Here is a 20,926-nt window from a genome sequence, read left to right as displayed (position 1 = left end):
GTCCTTCAGGATCACTGTCCCTATTAGTGTCTTTTATTTCAAGGCGGTCTATCAACACAGGTTACATTTTGATGCTGGTTAAATGGGATTTTTTTTTTTTGGGACATATAAATGACCTACTTTTTGCAACATATATACATAGAGGTTCAATTAAGCACCAGCTAATGTGATTAAATTAAAAGTAATAATATTGAAATTTTATATCAGTCATTTTAAGATTGTAAAACAGAAAACAGCGAGTCAATTTAAAAATACTAAAATAATTTGGACAAAACGACTTTGGTACATGACCCTTCATCATTCCGTTTATTTTGTTAGGTTTATTCTATTCTGATAAATTAGACATAATCACATTCTAAAATAAAACACGGAAATCATAATTAATGACATAATTCGTTATTTTAACAATGGACAAACGTTTCTCACTGAATAGCGCAAGAAAGCAATTGACTGTATGCGTCATGACCGCGTGTCCCAATACTTTGGTCTCATTTTCGGCTCTTCTCCGACACAAGTGAGGTGTGGAATGTGGGGGTAAAGCCAGTAGAGGGTTAAACCTCCTCGCAATGAGAGCCAACCCACTGCGCTCTCGTGCCGGCAGCGGTGGCAGTATTTGACGTGGACTCGAACCTGTCAACACACGCTCAGCAAAGTGGGAAATGTCTTCTTTTTTTTTTTTATGTCCATCTTTTCTAATACCTGGTGAGGTTATTGAAGCGCCTGCGCTTTGGATTAAAATGGGCTATTTTTCATTCTGTGCCAACAAGCCAAAAAGGGGCTTCCACTCTTTTGGAATATGTTTATTAATGCGCAGTGGACATTTTTTGTCTTCATATCGTCCTCTTTTTTCTCTTTCCTCGCGTCCAATACGTGAAGATGTCATTTAATGGCACAACCTGTTCCCTCGCGTTAGGCTTGAATGATGGCAATCTGTTGAGATGAAAAACGGCACTTTGGGGGATATTTACTTGCCTGCGCGCGGCGCCTGCCTGTTGTTCGAGTCTGTGGAGGAACGCGCAACTTTGCCGGGAGCTGGACCGGCCTCTGGACGTGGAAGCGAAGCTGGATTCGGGGCTGCGGTTGATTTGAGCGCATCACGAGGGCCACGCCGTGGGGCCCGGGAGGGGCACCAAAGGAGCGGCCCCCGCATTGGGCCGATCTGTGGGGATCCGGTTATGGTTTGGGGACGTTAAAGATGGGGCTGATGATGATGTTGGTGAATGGCACAAGCTCCTCAGTGTGTTTACTGATGTGCGCAATTGTCTTTTTTCCGTTGTGCTCTTACTCGCACCCGCAGCCCTGTCAGGTTCTAAAGCGAATCGGCCACACGGTTCGGGTGGGAGTTCTGCATGTGCATCCTCGCTTACTCCCCGACACCAACACTTCCGATATCTGGAATACCGCGGGCGATCCATCGGAGACCAGAAATGGGCGAGCGCATGTGGACAAACAGCTTTCCAAAAGTGCAGAGTTCAGAAGCCTCCGGAGTAGAAGTTCCGCTCCCAGTCCACGAGGTGGGAATCGGGGTAAAATCCACGCACGGCAACGGGAAGAGAACCCATCGTGGGATGATCGTTTATTCGCACCCAGAGAGTCGATCCTGCTCGCGGTGGAGGCTGTGAACCGAGCCGGGATTCTTCCCTTTAATTTGTCACTGGAGCTCGTCATGGCGGTGGGCTCGGGACTCGGAGAGCTTCCAGCCTTTTCTTTCTCCTCGCCGGGAAGCCCCGAGGATGAGGACCCGCTGTCCTTTGTGGAGAGCGTGTGTCACACGGTGGTCGTGCAGGGGATCTCCGCCGTGGTGTCCTTCCCTCGGAACCGTGACGAGTTTGTTAAGTTGGAGTTTGTATCTCAAGCTCTTCGGGTGCCTGTTGTCAGCGTGCTTCCGAGAGAGTTTAAGCGACAAAGTGAGGTAATAATAAGAAACAGAAGTTGGGTTTTATTTTTACATGCTTGTGCAAGATAAATTGAAAAAAGATTTCACATTCCATCACATTTACATCATCAAATAGACTGTTGCACAATTTAATATGCTTCTTGATAATCCAGTTTGATACATATATGTAACAGAATCCATTCTTTTTACAATTGCAGTGGTGTAAAACTATAATGTGGCACGTGGTTAGCATATCCGCTTCCCAATTTGAGGGTTAAAATTTAGTCTCAGGCCTTCGTGCAACATAGAGTTTACATTTTATCTTTGTGTTTGCTTCCAAAAACACGCACGTCAATCCAAAATGGCAACAGAAGCGAGGGAGCTGTCCATGGTAGCAGTTAACAAGCGGCACGACAGGAGGGGGCGGGGGTGTGGTGGGGGTGATTCCGTTCCCATAAATGATCGAAGGTGATCACCTGGCAGCCAATGATTTCAATATTATAACGCTGCCAAGTCAGTGGAAGATGAATCCACACGACGAGGTCGCCTCGGGATGGGCTTTCATCCACACTATTGATCTCTTACCTGTTACCTTTCATGGTTATGTTTAAAGGCTGAAACAATTAATTGATTTGTGTACCTTGGATCGATAATCCGGGTTTTATGGTCATTGAGGAATCGGTTGCAGAAAGAAATCTTTTATCTCAGCCGTACAGGAAATTTGTTAGCATCCTTGCTGCTGTTTTCAAAAACCGTTTAGTCATTTTAATGAACTCACAAGTGAACTTTATGTCAGGTTTTCACTTAAAAAATGAAATGAGTTGAACATTAAATCTATACTGTGCAGTGTCTTTATCTGCCATCCTCACTTAGACACATAAACTAAATTGATTTATTGCAAGTAAATGCACACTCTTAAATTGCACTGACAGGAGAGTCATTGCTCATCACCGGGGGAGTTTTTGATATTCCGTGCACACAGCTCAAAATAAAACCGACACGTGCACACTGACACACACGTACACACACATGCAGTGGGGATGAATGCTTCTGGGACAATTGCCACTTTCAGACACAAAAGAGTGTGTGTGTTTTTGTATCTTTCCCATTTCTGTACCTTAGACGAGAAAGTCTAGATGGTGAGCGCTTGGGTGGATGAATGAATGGATGGATGTCAACATATGGGTAAATCTTAGCTACTTGGGTTGTCCATTCATCCATCGAGTAATCTAACCTTTGCATGTATCCCGTCCATCCATCCAGTAACCAATCAAGTCAAACCTCCATTTACTGTATCCTCTGATTCATCTGTCCCATCGCCTTTCACCCAGTAATAAATTCATCCAGCCAGTCATCCGTTGATCTTCCTTGGGGTCCATCTATCCACCTAGTCATTTGTCAACTGTGAATAAATGAAAGATGCCAGTGTATGGAGGATGGATGGATGGGAGAAGTGAAAAGGATCAATGGTGGGAACTGTAAATATGTATGATGACTGGATGATGATTAGACAGTGGATAGACAGGTAGCATTTGGAAGCAAATTAATGGTTAGCCGGCTTGATGGTGAACAAACATTAGATGAGTGAATGATTCTGGCACATAGTTGGGATCTCGTACAAAGATGTTAACAGGTAGCCGCACTGCAGAGCTTTTCTTCCCCCCCTCATCTTATTTTCATGACATCAACAGATTTAGGCGCTCACAGTACAATGAGAACTGAATTGGGACGTGCAGATTTTGGCGGTTGGAGTCAATAGGAAGTGGCATTTATTTATCTTCCAATCAGGAAACAGCATTTTTAATTGGCTTTAACCGATGCTTATATTGGCACAGTTTAGAAAGCAAATGAAAAATTATTACGCGCATATGAAGTGACTAATGTGATTAAAAGCTTTTGGTGGCTCTGATAGATTTTGGTTTCACAGGTTGTGTAAAGTCGATTAACACCAAGGTATGTCGGTTGCGAGTAAATGTTAAGAAATAATTTGATGCGTGCGTCCCAAGATACTCCTCTCAGTTTTTCGCACATGAATAGGAGTAGGAAGATGGAAAAAAAATTTAGGATATCAAGTGGATTTTTTTTCATTTTGGCAGCTTGAAAAAGAATTAATCAAAAATAAAATTAAATAAAAAATATATATGAGACATAATACATATCACTGTGTACCTTCCAAAAAAATATCTGAAAAGCCATTTTACCGCCATTTTTTAAAATAAGTTTCTCATTAACCATGTTTATCGTGGTTTTTTTAAAAGGTCGTGGAACTCCCTTTTTAATCGACGACTGGAAGATATAAAGTATGCGACGACTATGGGCTATATTTCATTTTTTTTGTCTTTTGCTTTGGCATAAACACATGTAGTATAACTTGTGATGTGAGTAATGATATTCATGGAAGCAGGTAAGTGAAGGTTGAAAAACCATTCTCTTCACCTCTGTGTCTGGTCTCAAGGAACAAATTGAATTCAAAGCGGCAAAGTAATTCCAGTGCTGGATTCATAACCCATTTTTTATTTCCTCTTCCACTTCACTACATCTGTTTTCGAGGCCTTATCTTCAAGCTATCGCCTGCTATCCCATTTCCCGTACTGTAACGTTCCCCAGTCGCTATCCGAATTTCCCCCTCCGTCTAATTGCGTTTCATTTTGTTTCTCGCAGTGCTCCCCAATGTCTCTCTTGCCCTCTCTGAAATCCAAATGACCCCTTCAAAAATGTTATCTGCCTCATTTTCATTTATCACTGATATTATCGTAATTTTATCGTTTCCATTCCTTCCTTATCATTCCAACTATTTTCCAAATCTCTTAAAAAGACTTGAAGTCTATTTTCAGAAATTTCCATAAATGAAATGTCTAAAAACATCTGGGGACATGTCCAACACTACTTTGTTTGCTACAATTGTGGTAAGTGTTTAAATTTTGACTGAACCAACAAAATTGTCTTTCCATTGAAAAAATGTTCAACATATAATTCCTTGAAAGAAAGCAACTTGTATTTTATAACCAGGAACCAACAAAATGCCCAACAAATGTACTCTAGTGCAAACATTTGTTTTTCTTTTGTTCAGACAAAAAATGTAGGTCCTACCTTAAAACTTTTCCAACAGTTTCGGCAGTAACTTCCACCTTTGTCATTTGTTTGCTCTGCTAATCAGTCACGCCTGGCCACCTTTATAGCTTTCTGGCCCCGCCCACACCTGAGTAAATATAAACAGACTGCCCCTTAGTGGTTGGGGGTAAAACAACACGTGTTTTGAACCCTCCTTTTTGTCATCTCACATTTACATTACATGACACATTTCTGTGTATGTTTTTAATTCTTTTCTTACACTTGCTAATTAATCTCTTCTTTCATCAGAATCCTCTTCATTTCCAAATGGCAATGCGATCAGCGGAGGCCCCGGCACCTCATCTCCTCTACTCGCTTTTGATGATGAATGGCTGGTGGGACATAAGCGTGTTGCTCTGCCAGGAATGGGACATAAGTGAATTTATTTTCCTCATCAAAAATAACACCCGTTTCCACCTGGGCGCGCTTGTCAACCTGACATCTTCAACTTCCGCACTGCCGTCATCGTCTTTATCTAACTCAGGAGGCGCATTAAGTGTCTCAACAGGAATGGAGTTGTCATCGACATTTTCCCATCATTTGTCTTCATCTGCTTCGGCTTCCAACGCTAAAACGGAGCAGCAGCAAGCTCTCATGCGGCAGTTGGAGGCCCTGAGAGAGCCTTCGACCACAGTCGGAGTGGTGACCTTCGGCTGTGAGATTCGTGAGGTTCGTCGACTGTGGGCGACGGCCACTCGGATGACGCTTCCGGTATTCCACTGGATCTTAGGGGACGGCCAGAATGTGGCTGAGTTGAGAACAGAAGGATTACCCCTTGGACTATTGGCACACGGGATCATGGCGCCACCTTCACTGGATAAGTACGTCCAAGACTCGTTGGAACTGGTGGCACGGGCTATCGGAAGTGCAGCCCAAGAGAATCCCGCCCTGGCGCTCATTCCTGGAACTACAAATTGTATGGATGTACAGCCGAGAAATGGAAGCTCAGGGGAATACTTGACAAGGTAAGAAGACCGTGATATTAGTTTTGTCCCCTGATAGACATTTATTTAAATAGTAAATACAAAGGTACTTAGTATAGACCCTTGGGGGACACCATAATAAATTGACAGGTGCCATGTAGTAATACCATCATCTTAAACCATTTTGGTAGTCACTAGGGTAGTTATCAAACCATTTGACCGCTCTTAAAGACTTTCCATTATCTTGTAGCATTTTTTTTTCTTTTAGCCAACCGAGACTGAATTGATGACACTTCTGCTTTGATGAGAAGGTGAAGTGAACAAGCCGCTGCATTACAATTCCAGTGTGCCTTTTCCTGCTGAGATTTACCTTAAAATAACTGAATCAGCATCTCAAGGAAGAAAGACTAGGGAATTAGGCTTGTATTATTAACATTACTCTGGTTGGAGCATCTTATGAATTATTGAGTAGTCGCTCTTGGAATTACATGTATCAGTCGACAAAGACAAGCGGGTTGAGGAGAACCCCGTCCGGGATTACAGCCTTCCTCAAAGATGAGCTATTGCCACCCCGTGACGGAGATCGTGTCGTTGTACAAATTGTGTTTTGACATTCGAGATGTTTAAGACACCTTGAATACGTATGCTTGAAACAAGAGTAGAAAAAGTAAGGTGGCAAATCTTTGAAATAATCAACAAACTGCAAAGTAAGTTTGGCAATTTCACATTGTTGAGGTTAGGTTTTATTTTTTTGTTTGTCTTGACATTACTTTTGGTTTGCCTTTATAGGCTTAGAGCAGGAAGTGTTATAAAGTCCTCAAAGAGATGCCACTTTATACTCCTTTCTATTTACCTCTCTGATCTGATGGCTGAGCACCAAGTGCTGCATCATTGGATGTTAATTCACTCGCTCCTGTGGGAAGATTCTTTCAAAGCACATCACTTTGTATTATGATGAGGGAAAATAGGGATACTGGCAACAGCAAAGGCAAAGACTCACATTCTTGCGCTCCAAGTCTTAAATTGTTTTAAATTTAGTATCCCATTTTTTTGGTTATCCTGAACTTTTTAAACCAAACAAGCTCATTGATTAACGTTCAGGTCCAAACAACCTGCAAAAATGCAAAGCTTGTCATTTGCCATTAATAGCTTAAATGTGCGCATCACTACAAAGTCGATGCCATTTACGACCAAGCAAATGTCAATGATTTTAAGCCAGCCATGTGCACTGGCTCTCTTGTATATTTTTGTCAGAGCTTTGCAAATTTTCATAATTGATGATAATGTCTTGTCAAGTCCCCAGAAAGATTTTGAGTGTGTTTGCACAAATTGCAGATGAGATCACTAATCAGAGGAGTGGTTCATGCTCTTAATGTGCCAAGCTAGCTCGGTTACCCAAAAAAAAAAAAATCCTACGTAATAAATGTTCCCTCCGTGGGTTGTACTGTGTAAGTCAAACACTTTCCGTTTTGCTCTGGGCGTGTGAGATTGTTTTAAAGCCTCCATAAAAACAGCTGCGCTTCTTTTCTCGCGTATCTTCTGGCATCAAGAACACAGAGCTGACACGGCAGGCAATGAGGTCGTGATGGTGAGAAACAGATTTGATTCACCCCGCTGTCATTCTCCAGCTTAAAATACCAGCTTGGATTCTCCACTTCAAATGCCATCAGTCTTCCATTTGTGAATCACACAGGAAATAATAAAAACTTTAAACTTTAATAAAACTAAAACATTTTATGTGTCGCGTTGATTCCGACGACCCTGAAAATAAAGTTACACTTTATTATTACTTGTGAACTTCTAAGTTGTGTTTAAAGGGCGAAGCATCCCTCAGCGATAAAACTAGCTTCCATGCAAATGAGTGAAATGAAGCAGAAGAATATATTTGCACTAAAATTCCTTGAGCAGAGCATTTACACACCAAATAAATCAGATTTATGACGTGGAACACCACCAAATGTTTGGATTTGATTATGAGCAACTATCCAGGATTACCAGGATCAGGAATCTTAATAATGCCACGTAATGTTAAGCAGGGAAATTGCGTATGTGTGATCACAATCCGAATGATGATTAATCGATTAATTGACAACCAATCAAATTAATCGATGACATTTTTTATAGTCAATTAATCATTGAGACCTAAAATTGTCTGAATTTTGCTCAAATGGGCCTCAGAGGTACGTATGAACTAACGATGTCTGCCATCTAGAGGTGGATGGTGATATTACAACGGAAAACTACACAGAGGACCTCCATTATTTCTAGAGAATTCAGAGTAGACTTTGAATAGCAAAAATCTGCACATAATTGACTGAAATTGAAAAAAAAAGTTTTTTTTAACTCAAAAAATTATTCAAATTATTGGTATTGGTCGTATTGGACAAACTAGTCTCTCTCCCTAACCGATAACCACTCCTCAGTAGATGATGCATGAGAACGAGTGGCCCATCAGGTTCTACAAAAGAAAATCAGCTTGGACATTCATCACACTTGTCAGCAAGTCTCTTGATAGTTGGAGCCATTTTTCTTGTTGAATGTCACATTGCGTTGTTGGACTTGTGTGAGACAGCAAAATCACGGCGGGCGTCCGAGATGAAAGAGACAACCGCGAGAGGCCGTCTTCCAAAATCGTGACTGTGCATCACAAGAAAAGTCTACCAACTCAGCTCCTTTCTCTTCTCATAGCCTGCAAGGAGTCACTGTCGTGATATCAAGTTTAGTTTAAATCTTTGGGTGGCCATTGTGTGGTCAAGTTTTGGGTCTGGACAAGCGAGGTATTGACTTCATTGAGATTTCCGCGGGTGTGATGGAAAACATGACTGCGGATGTGTGTTAGCGTGCGTGTCTGTTCTGGTTCCGGACAATCTCGGACAGCCAGTAGCATAGCTCACTGCGAGGCATGGCGTGATCATGGGGCCATGCTCTGTCCTCTGTTGTAACACTCACTTTCACACGCAAATACTCAAGTCACCAAAATGAACACCTCATCTCTGTCGCGGGCATTTTTATTTGGGCTAAAAAAAAAATGGCGGTGCAACAATCACCGGAAAAATGACTCTTTCACATTATGCAATCATATTTAAGCAGATAAACTCAACAGAATTGTATTTCTTCTGGGTCAAATTCAATTTGTCAACCACAGCTCTGTATTAAATACAAAATACTCTATAAAATGAAAATAACGTACAGGACCGTATTTTCGGACTATAAGGCACACTTAAAATCTTTTCATCTTCTCAAAAATCAGATTCACACTTTATGTTGCGATGATGAATTGAAATTAAATAAAGCTTGATGGCTTATAAATATTTGGACATTTCCATATATTTCCATTAATTTATCCCGCACCTTATAATCTATAGTACACCTTATAGTCCGACAAACATCTGTATATATTAATATATTAGTATATTATGAATAGTCAGACTGATATAACCCGTAACTGAATCCTGTCAACAGTTTATTTTTCTTCATCATAACACATACAAATTAAAATTTAAAGAATATTCTGACATTTGAACTCCAACTAACCAACATTCTCTGACCTTAAACACATCATCGTTCATTTATGACCTTTTCATGTTGTCCTTATGAGTGGATTGATTTTACACCGCTGCAATGACTTGACAGATGTCCGCCAAAGCTAAAAGTGATGTGTTTAAGGTAAACACAGACAAGAGGCCTTCTGATCTGCTCACTGTCCTGTGTGGATGCTACCAATATGAGATGGGGGGGGGTCTTAACGCAGGTGGATAAACAGAGAACGGAGATTATCATCTATGACAATAGATCGGCCGGTCCCTGGCGTTGAAAGCAAAACAACGACGGTGTGTTAGTGTCGCCATCCATCCAGTTATCTCACGACAAGCCGAGTGTTGCATACTTTGGCCGAGGCGACGTCTCGCTTGGGTGGCCATTGTCTGAAACAGCCGGCCAAATAATTCCTGGCTCTTCTGTTACGTCTGAAGCAGCAATTTATTGGGAAGTCGGTGTGAAATTGGCTCGTGTCTGTTGCTGATGTTGCTGACAGCGTTCTATTTTCGAGAAAGCTGTTCACCATCACGTGGAGCTGACTTATTGGTTGAGGAAGTTTTGTGGTTCCATCGTCCAAGTTGAACGGTTATTAAGTCATGCTTCTGTTTGGTCCCCTTCAGATTTCTTTCCAACACATCCTTTGAGGGCCAGAGTGGCTTTATATCCAGAGACCGTCAGAGCCAAAATGTCATCTCAGAAGCCCATCACTACATCTGGTCTCTCCAGCTGGACCCCCTCGGCCAGCCAACCTGGACGAGACTAGGACGTTGGCGTAGGGGGAAGGTTCTGATGGACCATGGGGCCTGGACGAGCCGACAGGGTTCCGGAGGGGGAGGCGACTGGCGCAGACCCACCAGGCTGCATTTACGGGTGGTGACGCTGGTGGAGCACCCGTTTGTGTTCACCCGGGATGTAGATGGAGACGGGATGTGTCCCGCCGGCCAGTTGTGCCTCGACCCGCTCACCAATGACTCATCGGTTTTACAGAGTTTTTTCCAAAATCTTGCAGGACCAAATGGATCTGTCCCTACAGATGCGAAGAAATGTTGCTATGGTTACTGCATTGACTTGCTGGAGAAGCTAGCAGAGGACATGGGATTCACCTTTGACCTCTACATTGTTGGAGATGGGAAATACGGAGGCTTTAAAAATGGACGCTGGACGGGATTAGTTGGTGACCTGCTTAGCGGTGCTGCTCACCTAGCTGTGACATCTTTTAGCATTAATTCAGCAAGAAGCCAAGTCATTGACTTCACCTCGCCCTTCTTCTCCACCAGCCTGGGAATTCTGGTCAGTTTTTGATTGCTCTCATTTTTCTATTGCTATTATCATTGACCTCACCTCAACCTTGTTCCGAATTTGTGTTTAGGTTCGTACCCGTGACACCGCGGCACCCATCGGGGCCTTCATGTGGCCTCTCCATTGGTCAATGTGGCTCGGGATCTTTGTCTCGCTCCACGTCACCGCCATCTTCCTCACCTTATACGAGTGGCACAGCCCATTTGGTATGACGCCACGGGGACGCAACCGAGACCGTGTCTTTTCCTTCTCCTCGGCTCTGAACGTGTGCTACGCCATACTTTTTGGGAGAACCGTTGCCATCAAGCCTCCAAAGTGCTGGACGGGCCGTCTGCTAATGAACCTTTGGGCCATTTTTTGTCTCTTCTGCCTGTCCACCTACACTGCTAATTTGGCGGCGGTCATGGTTGGTGAGAAGACCTATGAGCAACTGTCAGGGATCCATGACCCAAAGGTATTCGACACAAAAACTGACAGACGGGTTGACTGACTTGTCAGTGGGGGTGTTCATGCAGTCAGCATGGCCTCATTTTCTACTCAGACAGTGCGAATGTACCAGGATAAGTCTTTAAAAAAAATGCATTGCCCGTATTTTTCCGATTATAAAGACGATTCAAAAATGTTTAATTTTCACAAAAATCAACCTTATAATCAGGTGCGGCTTTTGTGTGGATGTCAAATTAAAGTTAAATAATGTTTGAATACGCCATATAACCTGGTACTGAGTATAAAAATGTCTTTTATTATTTGAAACATCCTCAACCGCCATCATGGCAGACAACCAAATTCTGATCACATGATAAAAAAAAAAACACATCTCTTAGACTCTATTTGATAGGGTAATACAAAAAAAAAAAACGTTTGAGTTTCTTTTGGATGTATTTACCTTTCACTGCTAAATGTAGGTACTCGAATGCGGAAATTGTTGCGTAACTGTAGAAAATCAATAGCAGATTGAAGTAAGGTGCTAGGGTTGATATTATTAAAGCTTAAATGCCTTTGCTATCTTTCCTGCAGTTGCACCATCCCTCTCAGGGATTCCGATTCGCTACGGTCAGGGAAAGCAGCGCCGAGGACTACGTCAGAAAGAGTTTTCCCGAGATGCACGAGTACATGCGGCGATACAACGTCCCGGCAACACCGGACGGCATACACAATCTCAAGTAATTCCATTTTTTCTGCATACTCATGCATGTGTATACAAATATTTGCACAGTCATGATCCAGCAAGGGTTTATTGTCTCTGGAAATATCACACAAATGTCAAATGAATGGGAATGAAAAGAAGGAAAAAAATAACACTGCTGTCATTTTTCTTACTGCGAGTCTGCCTTCACTTCACATTCAACTCCTATCTTCTTCTTTTTCACCACCATCGCTGTCATCCTAAGCTGCTTCGACATTCCACCGGTGTCCCCACTGAGCAAAGCAAAAAAAAATAAAGTGAGAAACAGCCGCTTGGATACAAACAGAGCTTGGAGAGAACACAATTTAAATGGATGAAACATTTTTTTTTTTTCCTCAACTGAGTCTCTAAAATGCTGATTATAAGGTTCAAGGAAAATGTCGACCTTAGGAAATTACAGCTCAGCAGTCGGAAATGCGTATCTTAAGGATACACACCTGAAATTTGTCATTTTGTGTCAGTCACGTGATAATATAATAAGAATATTGCAGGGTTGCTTCGTCTTTGCTATCATCATCAGGATCCAGATTTTCACGGCTCAACTCGTCGCTGATGAATTCGAAACAATGCAATTTCAAGCACAGGTTTTTCTTATTAACCCGCCTGCAAGCATCGAGATGCAAAGACGTTTTAGTAATCAACCTCAGAGATGGAGCGTGAATAGAAGTGCTCGATGAAGCCACACTACAGTGTGTGTCGGTAACGGGCTGATATTTTTGGTGGTGGGTTTAAAAGATCATGCTAACATGAAATAAACATGTTCAGATTTGGAAGCCAATTTTGAAATTAGTCAATTTTATTTCGAGAACTAAAATCATCTGGATCCAGCCGCAAGACAACACAGGGAAAAATGATGTATTTTTTTTTTTAGGGCCGATCCCCAGAAACTGGACGCCTTCATCATGGACAAAGCTCTGCTGGACTACGAGGTCTCAATCGACGCAGACTGTAAGACTCTGACTGTTGGCAAACCGTTTGCGATAGAAGGTAAACGAACATAAAAATCATTTTTTTCTTCCTCCTCCTATGATCAGTTTCCGTCCATCAACTTTTCCTACCAGACATCATTTAACAGTGTTTATCTTGTGGCTTTTCAAAAGCTTACAGTCCACGCAGTCCCCTGATAATCTCAGGCCCATTTAGAAAGCATCGTTCCACCCGCAGTGAAAACGTCCCTGCGGTTTTTAACGTCCATTACAGTCCTCGATAGTCCCACATACCATCGCTGCTTTTAATTACTTAATGCAGCCTCCAGGTCTATTCACATTATCAAGTGGTAAGTTTAGTACTTTTAGAATTTGTCGTTATTGACACTGCTGGTTGCCAAGGGAAAGCAGAAAGTTTCGAAAAAGACGGTCGTCAACGTAGACACCTGCGACCTGAATGAAAACTTGTCTTTATATAAAGACTGAAATCAATAGAAATGCTGCCACAAAATGGATGATTTTGTTTTTGATTGTGTGCCCACTGACAGGATACGGGATCGGTCTGCCTCAGAACTCTCCGCTCACCTCCAACTTCTCCGAGCTTGTTAGTCAGTACAAGTCGGACGGATTCATGGACATGCTGCATGACAAATGGTACAAGGTGGTGCCGTGCGGGAAACGCAGCTTTGCTGTTACTGAGGTAATTACGCAAGCCGCCTTCACCTTGGCGGCGTTTCAATTAAACCCCGCTGATGTTGTTTTGATCTCGATGTCATGTTTATTTATTTGAGTTTACGTTCTTTATATTCACTGAACGTACTCGCATCGATGAGAGTCTCTTTGTGTGCCTCTAGGTACTGTACGTCTATGTTGCACCATGACCTGCTGAAATGATAAGCAGAATCCTAAATTGCTTTTCTTAATTTTAATTTTTTTTTTGCTGAGCTCTTTTTGATAAGCGCGAGTTAATGTTGTTATTAATGCGATGAAGTCTGAAAACTAGCAACTCACTGAAACAATCAACTTCCGCTTATCTTCCTAATGCATCCTTAATGTTTAATTAGGAGATGCAGGATGGCTATCTAGATCATTAACTGTTGGCTTTAACATTTGTTTCTCTCCTAATTGTTGGATTCTTTAATTTGCCTCATGCCTGCGGTAAAGTATATCTATCAATTATTATCGATTAAACTTAGTAAAAAAAAAGGTAGTCAGGATAAAGACAATCAACAATCTCTATAAATGAACCCGGGAAATGAGTCAGCCTTTCATTTGGGTGTCGCTGCCTGTAAATGTGTGTCACTCAATCTTTTATATTTGGCAAGAATAAAATAAAACTCACAAGCTCGTTGGAGTGGCATCCGTCGAGCGTTTCTCCTTACATAATGGCGTCGAGTCCGAGTACAAAGAAGTGTGGCTACTTGTGGAAAAGTCAAGGCTACTTGAAGATTCATGCTCACACTCAAATAATGGCTACCTCTTAAAAACACGTCAAGAAAAAGGTGCTCTCACTATGCTTTCCATTCAAGGTCATTTCAACAACCATGTGTGCAATAACTTGTAATTCAAAGTCAGCCCTCTTGAAACCCTCCAGCTGCTAACCAAGCTGGACGTCCATTACTTTGCTTTGTCCTTAGCAGTCAAACAGCCCTCTGAGCTCCATCTTGTACCGTTGTCCACGACAAGTCAGTCGTTTTAACTGCCGGCTGTGATTTGGGATCTCGTAAAGTGTCTCCTTGCTTACATTGGGTTGTACAAACCTTATTAGGTCTTTAAAAAATGTGGTTTCGGGACTTGTAACTTAATTCTGTTCACGAAGACGCCGTAGTTGCTTATAGTGCTATATCGATTTTTTTTTAAATGGATTTATTTATTTATTTATTTATTTAATATTTATTTTTTTATTTTATATTTATTTATGTATTCATTTATTTAGTTATTTATTTAGGACTAAGCACATTCATGGACATCAATATAAAAACAATAGATGAAATAATGAAAGAATTATAATTTAAAAAAAATACATATCTGAGCTGTAAAATTTTGCCCACTTCTCATTAATACTGTAATAAGTCAGCTTTTTCACACTGCAGATTTGTTCGAGAGGGTGTCAGTCGCTGCAGACATTCAAGTTGCTTCAGGTTCATTTCATTTTCCAGCACCGTGCCCCGTTCTATGATGACTGCAGGCATTTAGCTCGATGCCATTCAATTTTACGCGATTTATCTGTCCGAGGCCCGGCAAGCAGATCACGGATGATGCCAGAGGTGCACCAGGCGGCGGGCGGCGAAATATATAGTATAAACTGTCAAATGAAAGCCTTGTAAAAAAATGATTCAACTAAACATTACTCATGTTTCATTGCAAATGAACTCTTGTGATTACCTTGACATTGCAATCATTTTCAGCAATGTTACAAGTTTCTGTCAAAGTGAACATAAGACAGAATAAGCAAAGAGATTCATGTGACACAGGCAGTAAAATATTGACCATGCTGCTACGTTTGAGACACGCTCAGCATTTTCAAAGCCATCATTCAATCGGATGGCTGGCAAACTTTTGTCCGACAAAACAGGAACAAAATTCATAGATCGCCATTCATGAAGTGGGCAACTCCAGACAACATGAGAGAATGACTGCATATTTAAAAATAATTTCTTGACTACTAATAGAATAGTCAATACCACACATTCAATGAACGGAATGAATCATCAGCTTAGTCACTTATTGATCTCAGTGCGCCATTTGATATCATATACTGTTAGACGGGTTGGAAACTTGGGTGGGGTTAGATAGAACAATCCTAAAATAGTTTTTGTCATGCTTAGAGGAAAGGCGGTATTTTGTTAGCATTAAAACTTTTGAATGCGATTGAATGGCTATTGTGTGGAGTCCCTCAAGGGTCAATCCTTGAACCCTTTTTGTTCAGTCTGTGAATGTTAACTTTGGTTTAACTTTTTTCCTGTTTTATTTCAAGGCAGCCTGAATGAACCGAGGCACCAGGCTGAGTTTGCTTACAATTAAAAAATCGGTAAAGTTAAAAAAGACTCTTCAACTAGCTTCCTCTTTATTTCAAGAATATCCCACTGTAGTAAAAAATATTTCGAATTTCTCATGATGCCAAACATGTTGACAGCACTGGGCCAATTTCCCCCCAGCTTTGGAAGTAATTGGCTTCACCTGAAATGTCATTACAGCCATCTTAGTAGAGTCACAATATGGCAGATGGCCAATTTAATCCATCATGTATTTACATCCCACATCACTTGATAATGCGGCCACTGCAGCCGTATTGAGAGCTACTCCATACGGGGCAGTAAAAAAGATTCATACGGGGGGGGGATGTGCTCCGGCAGTATCTGTAGCAAGAGCTCCATTAAGAAAAGTGCAAGATCACATTTGTTGATTGCTACTTGCACACTCATGATACGCCTCTTAGGGAGCGGTGACACACTCATGCTCGAGAAAATTCATTTGAGATGACTCTGACCGTTCTGCTTTCAACACCAACCGCGTATTCCTCTATATCTCCCCACAGACCTTACAAATGGGCATAAAACATTTCTCCGGGCTCTTTGTGATGCTGTGTGTGGGCGTGGCTTTATCTCTGTTGACCACCATTGCCGAACATATCGTGTACAAGCTGGTGATTCCGAGGGTCAAGGAGCCACGCTTCAAATATTGGTTGCATACCAGTCAGGTACTCATCTCTTTCTCATAAAGTTTGTTTGAGGACCAAATAAGTGATATGTTGCTTCCTCTTCAGAGATTACACCGAGCCCTCAACTCCGTCTTCGCCGACGACAAGCTGCAGACTGTCACCAAGCCCGAGAAGAGGTAACCGATTTCTTTAGCTATTTCCGGTATAACCCAAAGATCCCTTAATATCTGCAAATACAGTTGTTTTAAATTGCTCTTTGCCTTGATTGTACCGCGATTTAGACCACCTCTGTGGCGGTCAGAACTCAACCGAGTTCTTTAGAAAACCATCACTGCACCCACTCCAGCTTTTCTCATGAGTCACTATGACTGCAGATTATCAGATAAGGATGATTTGTGTCCTACACTCGTAGCTTTATTCTTTCAAGAGGAGGTTAAAGTATCCATTGAGCTTTTGCTGAGTAAGAGTTCTGTTATGTGAGAGAGAGAAGCTTCTGTGATGCCGTTTCAAATTTGTCCTAGCTTAGCTCTACACGCAGAGAGGACACTCCAAATCAAGAGGAATGTCTGAGTAATGAGAATAGATTACTCTGCCCGTGGAGTTCAATTCATTCTATCAGGCCCTTCTGCGCTGTGCCCTTCCAATTCAAGTTATAACTGTCAACCTGTCAGTGTGTTGCGGGTATAATGCAGTCTGTATTTTGCTCCAATTAAAAGCTTTTAAATGCTATCGGCTGACAACCTTTGTCGAGAAAATATTAGGAAGAACTTGCCGACAGGAAAAACATATGTAACACTTAAGAACATTGTCGGAAATTAATATTTATGCACATTATGAGCATGTGAATGTAGGAGTGGACAATGTGGCAAAGTGAATGTCGGCTATTTTTGAAACTGACATAAGGAAAATGCTTATAGCGTCTTCCAAGTGGGACAGAGAAGTGAAAAACAACCTTTTGCGGTTGTCTGACTCGGAGCACTTGTAAAACTAAATTAATTATTGCTGTTTGAATAATGAATAGAACTATAGGCTGTCATGGGGTTATGGCTCCATACATCCTGTTATATAGAATATTAAATCATAGAGCACAATCGGGATTTTTGTTTTACTATACAACACTATACAATCATAAATTTGCTGACTCAACGGAAACACCAGTTTAGAGAAGTGCGCATAAGCAAATGAATAGAAATCCGCGTATTGCAGTCCATAGCACGTTGCAGTGTAAAAAATGCTGAACGGGCCCAATTCATCTTGATTTTGGATCAACATCACAAATGGCGAGGATGGAAGTGACTTAGACGAAGAGGAGTCACTGTTGTGTCAGAGGCTGCAGCAGCTTCAGTCACAGGAGATGTTCAACCGGTTCACGTTTCAGCTCAATCACACTTAAGGCTGTCAAGCCTGGTAAAACCTTCTGTGCTGGTTTAAAACTTGTCAGGGCTTTAAAAGTCCACTTGATTTATTTATTTTGGGATCTTTAGTTTTCAATGGATACACCTATTTAGATTTAATATATGTTATGTTATGTTATGTTATGTTATGTTATGTTATGTTGTGTTATGTTATGTTATGTTACACATATTTATTTCCTCATTTTGGACACACATACTTCCAGGTATGTCCTTTTTATGTTATGTTATGTTATGTTATGTCATGTTATGTAATGTTATAATATCTAATAATATTAACTTCAGGTCTAAGTAAAAATATGGTTTTGTCATCTGTATAATTAGTCAAGGCATCTCTGGCTGTAGGATTCCAAGAATCAGTACATGGACCACATTATCAAAGATATAAAAAAAAAGTCCTACCTTACATTTCCGTCTTTGTCTGCATCTCCAGGTGCAATGAAGGAAACAACCAGTCGGCGACCTGGAATCCCGCCGATTCGTCGCTCTGTAACAGGCGTAGGGTTCTTCCCAACGAGGCGCACAATGACTTGGAGCGTCCATCTTCCCCGCCGGCTTCGGCTATTCCGCTTCACCATTCTCTTCCTCTATTGGGCAAACATCTCCCCGTTGTGACCGCCTCAAACGGGCGCTCCAACCTGTTGGGCCGCTTGTGTTCCCAAGGACTTGGGCGTGGGCAGGGGAGCGCCACACCGGGAATGACTCCGGGACAGTGTCTGGGTTTGAGTGCGGGGGACTGTGATCCTGGACTGGGTGTGGGCCACATTCCACTAGTGCAAGAGCTGTCCGAACTGGAGACTCAAATCTCCGTCATCAAACAACAGCTGCAATCGGCCATGAGGAGGAAGAGAGAACTGGAAAAGTACCAATCGGAAAACCCGTTAGCAAACCAGACTCCACCTAGCCAAGCGACGGTGCCGCAGTCCAATCAGCTCTCACAATATCCACAATCCCACCAACAGACTAACCAACACCAAAACACACTACCAGAATTCTGAAACATTTTCCCAATCTGTCAAGGGCCAACTTCCCTCATGTGGTGGTCCTAGAAGAAGATGCAACTAAGGCATTTACAGACGAACGATGTTATGAGGCCCAGGAGGATTCCAGAACGCTGGACTGAATCCTTCCATTTGGTCTGAATCTATCCCAACAGAATCAATCGACCATTTCTTGACCTGTGAATTGCATTTAACGGGGAGTCGTGAACAGTACCGAGCACCAAGTCAGTCCTTCCTCGCTTGTTGCAATTTGTGGTGAGCTGTGTAAACCATTTCCCTTCCCTGCCTCTCATTACCTTCATTTTCTTTCATCGCTTCCCTACTGCTTCCTTCTCTCTCTCTCTCTCTCTCTCTCTGGCGCCTTCCACCTCTAAGCCTCGCCTCTTCAAGGGAGCACATTTGCTTTGCAGTGGTGATAAACCCCATCCCAGATATGAAGACCCATAGGTATTTAAGCCTAATGGGCCAAATCACCCGAGTCTTATGTTACAGCTCAGCCAAAGTTGCCATGACCTGAGCTTGAACCCAGCCCTTAAGTCTTGGTGTCCCTTAGATCCTAATGAAACCTGAATTTGTTTACCAATGACTTCTTTGGGGTTATGAATCTATTGGTTTGAGTCTCGTTTTCTGGTCATGATCTATTCTGAGTTTTCCAGGTCTTCCCGCTGCAGCATACTTGATTCCAAATTTCACCTCATCAGCAAATTCTGTAGAAGCTTGAGAACGACCCTGATCATTAGAATTAGGTGTGTGAAGAAGGAAAACTCTCTCTAAGACCGAACTTGTCTCCCCCTGGCATTGGAGATCAGTTATTTGTTCTGTCTTGCTAAAAAGAAGCTCAAAAAGTATCATAACATGAAACAGTCTAAATTGTTTAGTGCATTGTGAACATCTGACACAAACCACCTCTGACATATTTGTTTAACATTCACAACTGAAGTCATCTCCCTGTAATGAAATCTGTTTCACCTTTGCTGTTCAACGTTTGAGTTCTGTCATTAAAGACCGACCTCTCTCGTTTGCACTTATAATGATCACAAAATTATTTATCAAACAAGAGCACTGTCGACTGCATTCTTGTAATATTTATTCGTGAGGATTATTTTTCAAGGACCACTGAGATTCACCTACAGCTACGCATGCTTTTCAATCTAAAAAAAAAAGACTCCATTATAGTTTCAAACATCACCGCCGGCAATATAACCAATATTTGATCCTTGCACTATCCCTCACTTACATTGCTTGGAGAGAACGATATAGACAAAGGAGGCAGTCTGGGAAAAGCCAAGGACTGCGACACACACAAACAAGCTCTTATATTTCATCAGTGTGTCTAATGCGGTAAGCGCCGACTGTCACCGTTGAAATGAATACCTGACCGAGCAGAAGTGCATTGGAACGGCCGCCAGCTTTCTTTGTGAATCGGAGAGAGAGCGAGACAGAGAGTTCTGTTTTGTGCTGACGTGAACGTCACTAAGGTTGATAAGGCCGTGACAGAATGACTTAACTCAAAACAAAACAAAGTGTCAGGTCACCCATCTTGTGCTCCTACTGTCTGAGGAACGTCGATTGAAGAAGAAAGCACTGAAAATAAGGAATAAGGAAAACAAAGTCAAGGTTTGTTTGCTAGCAACAAGTCAATATTTTTTTGGGACTCTACCGGATTGTGTTCCTTCAACGTCTTGTTCTTCTGTGCGGCATGCTATTAAGTTCAAAGTCTATTAGCGCTTCTCTTCAGGCTGGGAATTGGTCAACACATTTCCACGCGACGACACGTTGCTCCTGCCAATATTATCTCTCTTTCCCGTTTACTTCAACCAAGACTGTGACGCCTAGAACTTTAGAAAAATCGCCGCTATTAAGTTAAGGACCATTTAAAATTTTACTGACAGTAGAATTTAAAACAGAAAAACTTGTCGAAATTAACTTCGTCGATGCACAATTTGTCTTTGCGGGACGCATAAAATGATGTGGCGGTCCATTTCTGGCCCCCG

General features: G+C 41.9%; 1 protein-coding gene across 1 annotated transcript; it reads left to right on the top strand.

The window, feature by feature from the left end:
- The first annotated feature begins 606 nt into the window (after positions 1-606).
- Positions 607-19,960, top strand: grin3a (glutamate receptor, ionotropic, N-methyl-D-aspartate 3A). Its single transcript, XM_037266057.1, has 10 exons — positions 607-1,912; positions 5,237-5,952; positions 10,068-10,737; positions 10,817-11,200; positions 11,764-11,909; positions 12,804-12,919; positions 13,407-13,558; positions 16,397-16,558; positions 16,625-16,695; positions 18,365-19,960. The coding sequence occupies exons 1-10, from the start codon at positions 1,196-1,198 to the stop codon at positions 18,927-18,929; spliced, it is 3,699 nt and encodes a 1,232-aa protein (XP_037121952.1). The 5' UTR covers positions 607-1,195; the 3' UTR covers positions 18,930-19,960.
- Positions 19,961-20,926: the final 966 nt, after the last annotated feature.

Source organism: Syngnathus acus, chromosome 12, assembly GCF_901709675.1.
Source record: "Syngnathus acus chromosome 12, fSynAcu1.2, whole genome shotgun sequence".
NCBI classification, from domain to species: domain Eukaryota; kingdom Metazoa; phylum Chordata; class Actinopteri; order Syngnathiformes; family Syngnathidae; genus Syngnathus; species Syngnathus acus.
This window is presented reverse-complemented; position numbering and strand designations above follow the sequence as displayed.